This window comes from Impatiens glandulifera, chromosome 7 (genome assembly GCF_907164915.1).
Source record: "Impatiens glandulifera chromosome 7, dImpGla2.1, whole genome shotgun sequence".
NCBI lineage: Eukaryota > Viridiplantae > Streptophyta > Magnoliopsida > Ericales > Balsaminaceae > Impatiens > Impatiens glandulifera.
In genome coordinates, this window is record NC_061868.1 from 4,502,105 (window position 1) to 4,515,314 (window position 13,210).

At 25.4% G+C, this 13,210-nt stretch overlaps 1 protein-coding gene across 1 annotated transcript; it reads right to left on the reverse strand.

Moving 5' to 3' along the window:
• Window positions 1-2,877: 2,877 nt before the first annotated feature.
• Window positions 2,878-3,556, reverse strand: LOC124946210 (transcription factor MYB114-like). Its single transcript, XM_047486782.1, has 3 exons — window positions 3,415-3,556; window positions 3,181-3,310; window positions 2,878-3,109 (listed from the first exon to the last, which is right to left on the reverse strand). Exons 1-3 carry the CDS (start codon window positions 3,521-3,523, stop codon window positions 2,878-2,880), a joined length of 471 nt encoding a protein of 156 aa, XP_047342738.1. The 5' UTR covers window positions 3,524-3,556.
• Between the last annotated feature and the right edge of the window lie 9,654 nt (window positions 3,557-13,210).

Genomic DNA, 13,210 nt, shown 5'->3' on the forward strand with positions numbered 1-13,210 from the left:
AGACCTAGTTTGCCTGAGTGAAACCTAATTTATATAAACCCTAGTTTCAGCTTCAGCCCAGTAAAGAACTTTGGGCCTTATCATTATTTGGTCCGAATCCAGCCCAAAATAAAGATATTATTTCCTAAAATAAAATTATTACCCACTGAAATTTAAAATGAAAAAATCTCAGCATAATTATATTCTCTCTTATTAATCATATTATTTAATTTATTAATTAAAATAATAAAATATTTTATATTATTTAACCCCAAAAAAATATTATTTTATACTAATCCTTATAATATTTTTACTAATATAATTTATTTTCACAAAATTAATACTAAATAACCAATTTTAAATGAATAAATAAATTTTGAAGTATTGAGTTAGTATTAATACTAAAAAAAAATTAAAATTAATTTTTTATATAACCTATCAAATAAATAAATAATCTTTTAAATATTATAAAGGTGCTACAAAATCAATGTCAGTATTTTTTTTCTTTTAGAGACACTACCTAAATATAAAAATAAATGTTATTAAATTTGATAATATATATATATATATATATATATATATATATATAATTAAACAATATTCTATAACATTAATTCACTTCAATCTAACACCTCAATAAAATATAATTTTAAAAAAATATTAAAAAAATAAACAGTTACGGAGCTGGTCAAAAACTTGATTGATTTTGGTTACGTGAGGTTTATGGGTTTTATTAAAAAAAGAAAAGTTATTTGATAAAAAAAATTAAGTTATTTAGGTTTTAATTTGTGTAATTATTTAAAATTTAAATTGAATGAAAACAAAAGTAAAAATATTTTAATATTTTAATTGATAAAAATAAATAATTTAATTGTTAACAGTATAATAAAAAGATAATTTATAATTAGATAAAATTTAAGAAAATAAAATTATATATATATAAAAACTCTTTTAACATTATGTAATGCACAATCAACAAAATGGAGGATGCCTAATGATAACGTGATCATTTTGTAATTTGTTTTTGTAAGAGTAGCTATTATATCCAAGTCTAGAAGTAACAATTAACAATTTAATTTTATTATTTAAAAAACTTATTAATTGGTTGTGATTTTTTTTAAAAAAAAAATTAAAGTTTATTATTTGGAGGACAATCATAATAATTATAATTATGACCGTCCATTTGAATTTATTTTTTTTTCTAACTCTGAATAATCTCTCCTTGTAACAAAACTAAAAATAAAATCTCACTTAAAATTAAGGATGAAAAAAATTAGGTTTACTCAAACCCAACCGAATGAACTATGGATATTTTGGTTTGGGTTAGATGAAAAAAACTTAAGTCCTTATTTTCGATTTTTCTCAGCTACAAAAGTTGTATGTTTTAAGTTTCATTTTTAATATATTAAAAACAAACTAAATCAAAGGTTAATAAAAAAATGTTTTTTTTTTTCCGAATCTATATATAACACAGATGCACCATGAATGGCATGGCCTCCAACTTTCATAGAAAAGTTAGAATTTGTTTTTGACAAAATTGAAAATATCATCTCAAACTTGATAATGCTATCATTTATAAGAGTTTGAATCCAGGTTTGACTCTATTGAACTCATAGTTTACCATATATATAATATTTGGATTTGGATTCGGAGTTTGTAAGTTTTTTGTTTATTAAATTTTCATGGCTATATTTGATTTTATCATTTGATTAATTTATTAATTTATGACATTTTGATTACTTTATCATAAATTGCATTAAACTTTGTTTTGTTTTAAATAACAAAAATATATATTTATTTATTATAGTGGCCTATTTTGTTATGATATATAAATTATTCATATTAACAGAAAAAACATTTTGTATGTTTTCCAAAAGTTATAATAATATTAAAAAGTTTTTAATATTTTTTTTGTTATTTAAATTTTCTTTGATGCTATATTTGATTTTATCATTTATTAATTTGTGACATTCTTGTCATAAATTGCATTAACTTTGTTTTGTTTTTAAATAACAAAAAAATATATTTATTTATTATAGTGACCTATTTGTTATGATATATAAGTGATCAATATTAACATAAAAAACATTTTGTATGTTTTACAAAACTTATAATAATATTAAAAATAATTTAAATCATAATTTAAATATTATTTTATTTTTAAATAAAGAGAACTAAAATGACACCATCATCTGCTTCATAAGTACTTCTGGTAAGAATCGAACCCGTAACATTTTGATATCTTAGATCGACGTTTTCATTTGGCCACTTTGGTGGGTGATAATCCATAAAATACTAAATATGAATTTGCTTTAAATCACAATATATTCTACGTCGTAATAAATAAGATAATTTAAATAACCATTCATAAAACAATATTATACAGAACTAAAAATATATATTTTGTAAGAGTAATTTTAATAATGAGCGATAAAGATTTTGAAAAATTACTCATCACCAAATAAGTTAGTAAGTCCCAGGTAATTCATCTTAATAAAATCCCTAAATTTACTTGGATTTATTTATTTATAATTTTTAAAAGGAAATAACATTTTGAAATTTATTTATTTTGAAATTGTTTTGGATTAAATGCCTATTTATTTTTTCTTAAATAGTACTTAATACTTATCTCCCATCAATTCTCAAGTAGAAGCCAAATTTAAACAATTCTTTTTTTATTCTCCTTTCCTTACTCCCAACAAGAATTGCATGATATAAGGAAAGAGATTCTTATAAACTATAGTACATTAATTTATCTTTATATATTATATTCTAGCTAGTTTATTAATTAATTTGTACCATTGTATGCACTTCAATTCTATATAGCATGTGATTTAAGTGTAAACTTTTTTTATTAGAAAATTAATCAAATTAGATTAAATTAATAATCATTACACTTTACTCGAGAAACCGACTAACCCATTCAAGACTCAAGTTCTCATTAGAAAAATCGATAAAGTCCTTCTCGTCAAAGTGAACCTCATTAAACAGCTTTTCTCCAATCGCAACATTCTTTGTAGTTTTCACGACTCTTTTTTTCTCATCAGCCTTCTTGCATAAATGAGATTTCCAATAGTTTTTTATCTCATTATCTGTTCGGCCTGGTAATCTACCTGCAATTAAAGACCACCTATACATACAATTTTAAGTAAAAATTCAATAACATTATATAAGCTACTAGAAAATGAAAGAAATATTAACCTATTTCCTATGAGTTTATGAAGTCTAACTATCAAATCTTCTTCTTGTTCTGATATATTCCCTCTCTTAATGTTTGGTCTTAAGTAGTTCATCCATCTCAATCTACAATTTTTATCGCATCGATTTAAACCTGTAAAAATATAAAATAACAAACATAAAATGAATCAAATTCAACATCTAAAACAATTTCTAATAAACTCAAATGTAGTATAATTAGGGTAGAGGAATTATGACCCGCCATGATTGAGATTGTTTTCCATTTTCTTGGGCCATGTATTGAGATGATCTCAGCTAGTTTATGGTCTTCTTGTGATGTCCATGAATCCTTTCTTTTACCAGCCATGATCACAATCAAACCCTAGAAAGAAGGATAGAGAGTGGTGTGGTATGTAAAAGGCTTCTTATAAAGGACAAACCTTTAAAGTGAACAATCCCAAAAATAGATAAATGTATAAAAGTGAAAGAGAAAGATGGAGGGTTTAATTAAGAATTTTATTTCATTTATTAATTAAAATATTAAAATTATTTTATTTTATTAAAAAAAATTATTTATTATTACATCTTATTACCTTTTAAGTTTTATAAAGAAAAAAATCCATTTTTTTAAAAATTTATAACAAACAAGGCCTTGTTCGGATTTGAATTTGTTTAAAAAGCATGTAAAAATAAAAATAAAAATTATAATGATGGGTAATAATTTTGAGGATGTGTGAATTTTTTTAATAAAAATTTAAAATTTATTAATATATAATAATAACATAAAATTAATGATTTAAAATAAAAGATATTTTAAAATTTTAGTTAATGAATTGAATAATACGATAATTGAGAGAGGTGAATAATATTTAATTAGTTTAAATTTGAACCGCACAAAATTGAAAGAAGAACTTCGGTTAAGGTTAAGAATAAAAAAAAATGATTGAAATGGGTTATTTGAATATTTCAAATAAATATTGTTTGATGTAAACAGTATATTATTGGAATAAAATAGTCAAAATATTGTTTTTATATGTTTTAAATTATTGTAAAAGTTAAAGAAATAATATTTTTATTATTCCAATAATAGTCACAAAGGAGGTAAGCTAGGGTAAAAAACAAAATAAAAAAAGGTTAATAAAAATGAAAAGTAATACATGTCATAACATGTGTATCCATTATTTAATTACAGATAAATACAAAAATACAATTCATAAGGACAAATTTAGGAATATTAAAATCTCATGTTTCAAAGTTTAGAATTAAAAAAAAAATGACATAAATTAAATTAAATAATATATTTTAGTATTTTATTATATTTTATTTAATAAAATGAATAATTTGATTAAGTAATATATAGATAAAAGGTGTGGTAAAAGACTTGATCAAACAAGCTCTTTATTGATTTTAATAATTTGTAGTCATTTTCTGAACGAACAAGAGTTTGTCCAAAAAAATAATCTTGTAAAAGATCCATTATAGTGATGTTCTTATGTCATATATAATTTTATTTAAAATAAAGTATTGATCATTAATCAGTATAAGTTACAAATAAGTAGAGATTCAAATGTGAATGATTGAAGTAACAGTGTAATTTTATTTTGTTTTGAAATAATTGTTTTTTTGATAGTACATTAACACTTTAGTTAGTAGTTTTTTTAAGTTTATGTAGATGTTTTATATTTTATACATTTTTTAAAATTGTTTCTTCATTAAAAAAAGAAATGTAATTCACATAAATAAATTAAATTTTAAGATTACCAAAAATAAAAGTGTGTAAAAAAATATATATATTCGATTTAGTCTAATTAGAATTGTACTTTTGAAGTCTTAATTTAAATAATAAAACCTATCATCTTCGAATTAAACATATTTTAATTACAATTATAACACCAACCCCATATATAGCTTAGCATTAGAATATTCTTGGTTTGAATAATTATTCTTAACGAAATCATATTTATAAATTATTTGTACCAAGTGAAGATTGTAACATCAATTGCACTGACAAAAAATTGATTTACCTCTGTAGAAAAGTTAATTTTTATAGGGAATCTTTAGAAGTACCATATTAATTACAGTAGTTAATATTAAATTAGAATTTAAAGTTGATATTAATTCAAAACACGTTGATTGAATAAACTGTTTTTTTTTTATATTTATTTATGTGATTTCTTTTTTACATTTAAAAAATAAAGAATGTTAAAAATATATTTTGATAATTACTAAATATTTAAAATAAACTTTAATGTAAAAAAGTATTATTTTTAAAATAAAAATATGACCTTATAAGGCATAGGTTATTTAAATAACCATTTAGTTAATTTTTTTCACATATTTTTTCATTAATTAAAATATTATTATTATTTTAATATATATATTCATTAAATATTAATAATACTTTTAGAATTGATTTATATGAGATTTTTTAAATAAAATTTTACTTAATTTTTAGAAAAATCTCTCCCTACCACAATAATATTATTTTAACTAATAAATCATTAATTAAATATTACCATACACTTACTTTATTTTTATTAAATTTAAATTTTAAAAAAATTAATAATTAAACTAATTAAAAATAAATAAATAAATCTTATTCCTTTTTATAAAAAAAAAGTTTTATTTGACAAATTTCTCATGAAAAACAAAATAATCAGGGTTTGTTCGGCTTAATTGTTTGAATAACAAAAAAAAAAACATTATTTAACTTTAATCACATAATTTAATTTATTAATTAAAATACTAAAATACATTATAATATTTTAAATTATTATATTTTATTTGTAACCCCGAAAAATTCGAAATTCGAGATATTTCAACATAAATTATATGACATGAATCTTTTTTAATAAAAGATTATTTTAAAAAATTTATAAAAATATTTCATGACATTTTGAAATTAGTTATAAAAATAATTAATTTTGATCCATTCAAAATTTAAAATAATCAAATTAAAATTTTATTAAAGTTGTATTTTAAATTAATTAAAAATAATAATTAATTGAAAAGATTATTTATTTGATAAGAGTGGCTATTTGATTCTTATAATCAATAAAATTATACGTCTACAAACGTACTTTTTAGTAAAGTTTCTTTTAGGTTCGGTGTTTAGTGATACTATTCGTTAAAGAACGGTTTTTAATTTATAAAGTTTTGCTTTTTAAAATTTGGTTTTATTACATTTTATTTAACTAAATTTTTTCATGTCCTAACATGTATAAGTTTTTTTTACATATAAAATTGTAGAATAATATTTAAATGCAAGTACTTGAGATTAATGTTGATGATTAATGTTGATGATTGATGAGGAAAATATTTGAAAAATATTAATTTAATGCATTGGGATCTAAAAATAAATCTAAAAAAAGGCCCTTATAAATTTTTTTAATGAAAATATTCTAAAAATTTTTTGAAATTATTTTCCATTTTTCAAATTTTTAGAAAATAGTTGGGGTTTCAAAATTAAAAAATTAATTTTGAAAATTAAAAATTTCAACCAAACAGGCCATATGACCAGTTCCTTCGGTTCATGTGTTGTTTCCTTTAGTCCTAGATTAAGATCCATCGGTAGAAGTGTGGGAGGCTCTCGATCGGGTGTGGGAGGATCTCAGTCGGGTGTGAGAGGATTTTAGTCAGATGAGGGAGGCTCTCAGTCAGATGTAGGAGTCTCTCGGTCAAGTGTGGGAGGCTCTCGGTCAGGTGCGGGAGACTCTCGATCGAGATGCGGGAGACTCTTGATCAAGATGTGGGAGACTATCGGTCAAGATGCGGGAGGCTCTTGGTCGGATGTAGGAGGCTCTCGGTTGGGTGCGGGAGGCTCTCGGTCCGATGTAGAAGGCTCTCAATCAAGGTGTGAAGAGCTCTCGGTCATGGGTCAGGAATCCACGGTCTGGGGGAGAGATTCATTGGTTGAGGTGCGTCGAGCTCTCGGTCTTGGGCTAGTCCGGGGCTAAGTTTCCTCGGTCGAGTGCAGGGTGGGTTCAATTTTCTCAGTTCTTGATCGAAACCTGGTTCAGCCCTCGATCGAACGTCAAGAACATCAAACAACATGTTTGATGTTTTTGACTGGGCTTTAATCCTTTGATCCAATGGCATGTGAATCTTTGCCCAATCTTAGTGATCATTTTTAACATCATCTCGATGCATCATTAGATCAGGATGAGGTCTCACTCAACTCAAATAGTTTTGATACAAAAAAGTGTTTTTGAGTTTTAAGGTTTGATGAAACGTAAGGAGTTTGTCAATAGTTTCCTTATGCTTCATATGGTTGAATAAAACCAAAATACTAACTATTCGTTTTAATCAATTCAAGAATTGAAATTTTTATTTTTATAAAAAAAAATTGGTTTTTGATCAAACATGATATGGATGGCTTGGAATTGGCTTGAATATGTCTTAACATCCTTATAAACCTATTAGAAAGGTTTCTGGATTGCTATTCTTGAATAACTCAAGAACAGAAACAAGATTTTGAAAATTTTCAAAATCAAATTTTAGTATTTTTAATTAGGTAGATTGGTTCTGTTTTGTTTCGATAGAAAACTTACAAATATCCTATGATCGCTTTTCAATTAAGAAATCAGTTAATCAAGTAACATATAAAACTGGTCGAACTAAAATGTAAAAATTTAAATTCAAACTTATAAATCGAATTACAGTATGATTGGAAGTTTACTATGAGTTGGATAACACTCATTAACTCTCTAAGAGCTTCCTAAATGCCTAGATCCGATCTTTATAGCCTTACACGAAGTTTTCAAAATTTTAGAATTTTTTTTGAAGATCTTCAATGATAGATTTTTGTTCGAGATTGATTGATGGATTGAGGGTGGATCTCTTGCCTTCAGTTTTCTCAAAGAAGTCTTTTTATAGTCTCCCAAGGTCGACTGACCAAGTGGCCTTGATTTAGTCAAAAGTCCATCAATGGTCTTTTGTTTGATCTTCGGTCAATTGCCCGTATTGACAATGATAATGCGACAAAGAGTAGGGTGATCATTTCACCTTTTGAATGAATTCAAATGGTGGAGAAACGACAAAGTTCATCTTTGAAAAATCTAAGATGGAAGTTGTTCTTATCTAGTTCATCGTCGTGAGGAAGAAGACAAAATAGGAGAAATGACGTCGTTTTGGGCCAAAGCGCGGACGCTTTAGCGTTCTGTCCGTGTTCCGTCTACGCTTAGGCATTTCATTGCTTCCAAGCTAACGACGTTGAGACGCCCGTCTACGTATTCTCTACTATGCAGATGTATATTGGGCGTTGGATGATAATTCAGCGCTCATCCGATAGTTGTGAGGTCTACTCCATTAATTTCTTCCCGTTTTAGCTGTAGCAGATTCTGACACTTTTCCAGCTTTTAAGTTTGTTTGAAATTAATTTTTTCAATCCTTTTTTACTCCATTTTAACCTACAAAATATAAAAATATATTTTAAATAAATATGATAATTATTTTGTCTATTTTTTATTATATATTTTTGGGTTTAATAATAATTTATTTAGGATAAAATATATATAACATTTATCCTAAATGATTTATTTTAATTCTCTTTGATTTTTTAAAATTAATTTGAGATAGAATGAGTACAATATTTATCACAAATTATTTTATTTATTTTTCTTGGTCATTATCTTAATTAGTTAGAGATTAATTATTACAATAATTAAATCAATTAATTATTTAATTATGTTTTGTCCTTTTATTTTAATTATTTTGATTTTATTTATTCAAAATAATTTACAAATTAAGCAACTAAAATTTTAGTCCATACAATATTTGTAAGCATTAAAATTTGACATACCATAGTTTACAAATAATATTATTAATTTATAATAATATTAAATAATATTTTGAATTTTTAAATTCAAAAAAACAAAAAAAATTGAAAATTAAAATCAGGGTTAATTATTGCGATAATTAAACCCTAATTAGAAAAATTAGATAAAACCCAAAAATAATTGAGGTTAAAATATTTTATTTATTTTACCCAAAGCAAACTCAAAAGGAGTTGAAATTGTTTAATTATGATTTTAAACATAAAATTTGTATAATTTATAGTTTAAAACAATTAAATAAATACCCCAAAATACTCAAAATAAAAATAATGAACATAATTTTTATTATATTTCAAAAATTAATTTTTATGAAATTTTTGTTGAAGAAAAATGAGAGAAAGTATTAAAAATTCGATTTCAAATAACCCTTTTATTAAAAATATAAATTGATAATCTTGTGTGCCCGAAATTATGTTTAAATATTGCAGTTGGATACAGGACCATCGGATTGGCGCTGGATTTTCATCTAGCGCCCAAGAACGCGCCATGCATTCGGATGTAAAGAAGATAGTGCGCGCCCGGGTCCACACCAGAACAACTAATGGGGACGCTAACTTGTTAGTACAAATGCTCCAGCGTTGACGGATCTCCAACGGAACGCAACAACGCTTTTCAATAAACGAAACAATGTCGTTTCGTTCGTCTTTCCCGATCGAACAGGGCGAACCTTGGAGGCCGCGCTTGATGCCGGTGATTCTTCCAGAAGGTATATCTCCGCCTAAAGTCGATCTTATCCTTCCATTTTTCACCCTTGTGTACGTCTTCTCCTCGCCTTAAATTCCCATAGGTCTAGAAGTGAAATCATATCCCCTAGTTAGGCTCCCGAAGTTTAAATAGAAATGGGAAGAATAACTTCGAAGGAAAAATCGAAGTTGAATTCAATCTCCACAACTGACCTAACTTAGTAATAGTCTCTAGGTGTTAGGTTTTTAATCCATCAAACAACAATCACATATTACAGCCAAATCAAAGAATCAAAAATTCAGGCAAGACTAAAATTTTGAAAAAAAAATGGATTTGAATTTCGATTTCAAAAGTTGCTACAAAGTTGTTATGATGTTCTTGTTTTGGTTATGGTTATGATCGACTATGTTCAGCATTTCAAAGCTGTTGGAACAAGAATTAGGCCATGAGATTGCCTAATTCAAATGATCTCAAATTTTGACCTAAAACGGGTTTGAGAAATTGATCTTTGTAGAGATCGATTGATCGTGATTAGGGTTAGGCCTTTTAATCCCCACAATCATATGAGTTGGTTGCAACTTACAAATCATGATTAACTTATCTTTATCAAAAGATATAAGACCTGTAATTTTTTACCATTTCAAGAACACTCGGTTCTCTTGGACCAAGGCAAAGGATTAAGGTTTTTAGTCTAGGACCGATGATCTTAGATAGGGACAATAAAACCGACCGAGAAAACTAACATGGGTCTGAGACTAAAGACCGATGTTCTTGAGTCAGGACTGAGACCAAGGATCGATGTTCTTGATTCATGACTAAGAGCGAGTACCGATGTTCTTGAGTCAAGACCGAGAGAGATGACCAATGTTCTTGAGTTAGGACTGAACCTGAAGACCGGTGTTCTTAGCCGATGACCGATAAATCTAACAGAGTTTTCTAACCTAGGACTGAGCACTCCCATTAGCCTATGACTGATTTTTCTAACCTAGGATCAAGTTCCCTTTTAACCTAGGACCAAAGAACTAGACTAGTAAACCTAGCCTAGGACCGAGCCTCCTAGACTCAAGATCGAGTAGTCCGAGTTCGAAACCGAGCATCTCGAACCCATGACCGAGCCCTCTTAATCCATGGACCCATGCTCCCGAGCTCTAATCCAGACACCCCGGTCAAGACCAAGCCCGTCCGAGCCCAAATCGGTATAAACGAACCTAAACCTTAGGACTCCGGTCCTAAGGCCTGTTTGGTTCCACTTTTCAAAATACAAAATTATTTTAAAATTTTGGAACCCTAATCTTTTTTTAAATAATCCCGAAAGGTCAGAAAATGATATTTAAATATTTTTGGGATATTTCTCAAACAAATATTTTGGCTAAGACCCCTTTTGGAATTTATTTTTAAATTATAACATTTTTTTTTTTGATATTTTCAGATGTTATACTTAATCTTATATCAACGCAATCGTAGGTACGCCCTTTTAAATAATTTTGTATAATTATTTACGTAATTTAAATATATCCTTGTTTAGGACCCCGAACTACTAATTAAAGAAAATAAATGTTATAAATAAATCTTGTAATAGCTAGACTTTTATTTAAAAATAATTAAAACCGTCATTTGACGGCCGTGGAGGACATAACGTGAAAGTTCTTTCCCTAGCGTAACCAAAATTAGAACCCCTTATAGAAAATCTAGTATAAAGTACGTTTATACACGTATCTCTTATTGATTTTTCTAAAATTATTTGGCGACTTTGTTTTTCAAATAGATGATCTTTTAAATTAATTATGTTTGATAAATTTAAACCGAGTTTTAATTAAATTATTATTTGATCTCCAGATTATTAAAATTTGAATAAAATTAATGTTTTTATATGATTAATTTCTAAAGCTCTCATATATATATATATATTTTTTTAAATAATGTTTAGTTTTAAAAAGATGTCTAACACGCAAATTAAGGTTGAAACGCAATGCACCTCGAGCCACTCCGGAGCCTATCCTCGTATTGTCACGTGTCATCCAAACACGTGATAAGCTACGAGTGCGAGATTCCCGAGGGTTGCAATATTATTATTATTATTATTTGTAAACATTTTAAATCTTTTTATTAAAAGAATTCTCACCTCATCGAAATTATTATCAATTAACATTTTTTAAAAAATAATTTGGATTCAAAAAAGCCTAAGATTAAACAAAATTTTGATGTCCTTTTTTTTCAATAATACAAAATTTTAAGATTATTTAAATAACTTAAATAAATTCAAATCAGAACAAATTCGATGTCAAAATTCAATTTAATATTTGTTCTTCTTTAATTATTTAAATAACTAAAATAAAAAAAATATTATTTTATTTTCAATCTCATCATTAAATTTATTAACCTAAATAACTTTTATTTTAAATTATTATTATATATTTAATTTTTTATATTGTTTTATTAAAAGAATTTTAACTCTTCAAAATCATTATAATCATTACATTTTTAAATAAAATTGCATTTTTAAATAAAGACATCCAAATAAATTATTTAAATCACTCAAATCAGAACAAATAATTTAATAAAAAGAACTAGGCCATATAATAAACCTTATTTTAATTGCATAATAAATAAGGATAATTAGACAATAAAATATGTAATAATTGAATTTGGTAGTATATTATTTAAATTTAAAATTAGCGGTACACTTACAATAAGACAAATTTATGGGCACTTTTAATATTTGTTTGTATGGCTCAAAATAATTATCATCATTCTCAATTTCATTATTTAATTTATTGACCAAATATTAAAATACTTTTTAATTTGATTTTTTTTTATTTTATATTAATATTATTATTATATATTTAAACTTTTTAAATCTCTTATTAAATGAATTAGCGCACCTTCAAAATCATAATTAATCATTATTCATTACTTTTGGGTAAATAACCTAGATCCGAACAAGGTTGTTCAAGATCAAACCAAATTTTGAAGTCTCAAATTCAAAAAAAAATCAAAATGAAAAGTATAATTTAATAAAAAAAACTAGGCCATATACTAAACCTTATATTAATTGCATAAGTACATAAATATAATTAGACAATAAAATATGTAATAATTGAATTTGGCAGTATATTATTTAAATTTAAAATTAGGGGGTACACTTACAATAAGACAAATTTATGGGGGCACTTTTAATATTTTTTTGTCTCAAATGATTGATTGGCTGATGAAAGAGTGACTCACGTGGACCGTATATTTTATTTTCTATATTTAATTTAAATAGATTAAATACATATTTTAAAATGTGAATTATGGACTTAATTTCCTCTAAACTTATAAATTAACAGATTAACTAAAAAAGACAATCTATTATAAAGTTTTATTAGCTAAAAAAACATTATGAATGAAATTTAACTCATTTTATAATTGATTAAACTGAATTATTATTACTTTAATTTAAAAAATTATTTTAGATTAAATTTACTAATATAATGTAAGGAATGAGAATCGATACTTATATGTCATTATCACTTAAAATGTTTTAAGTTAAAATT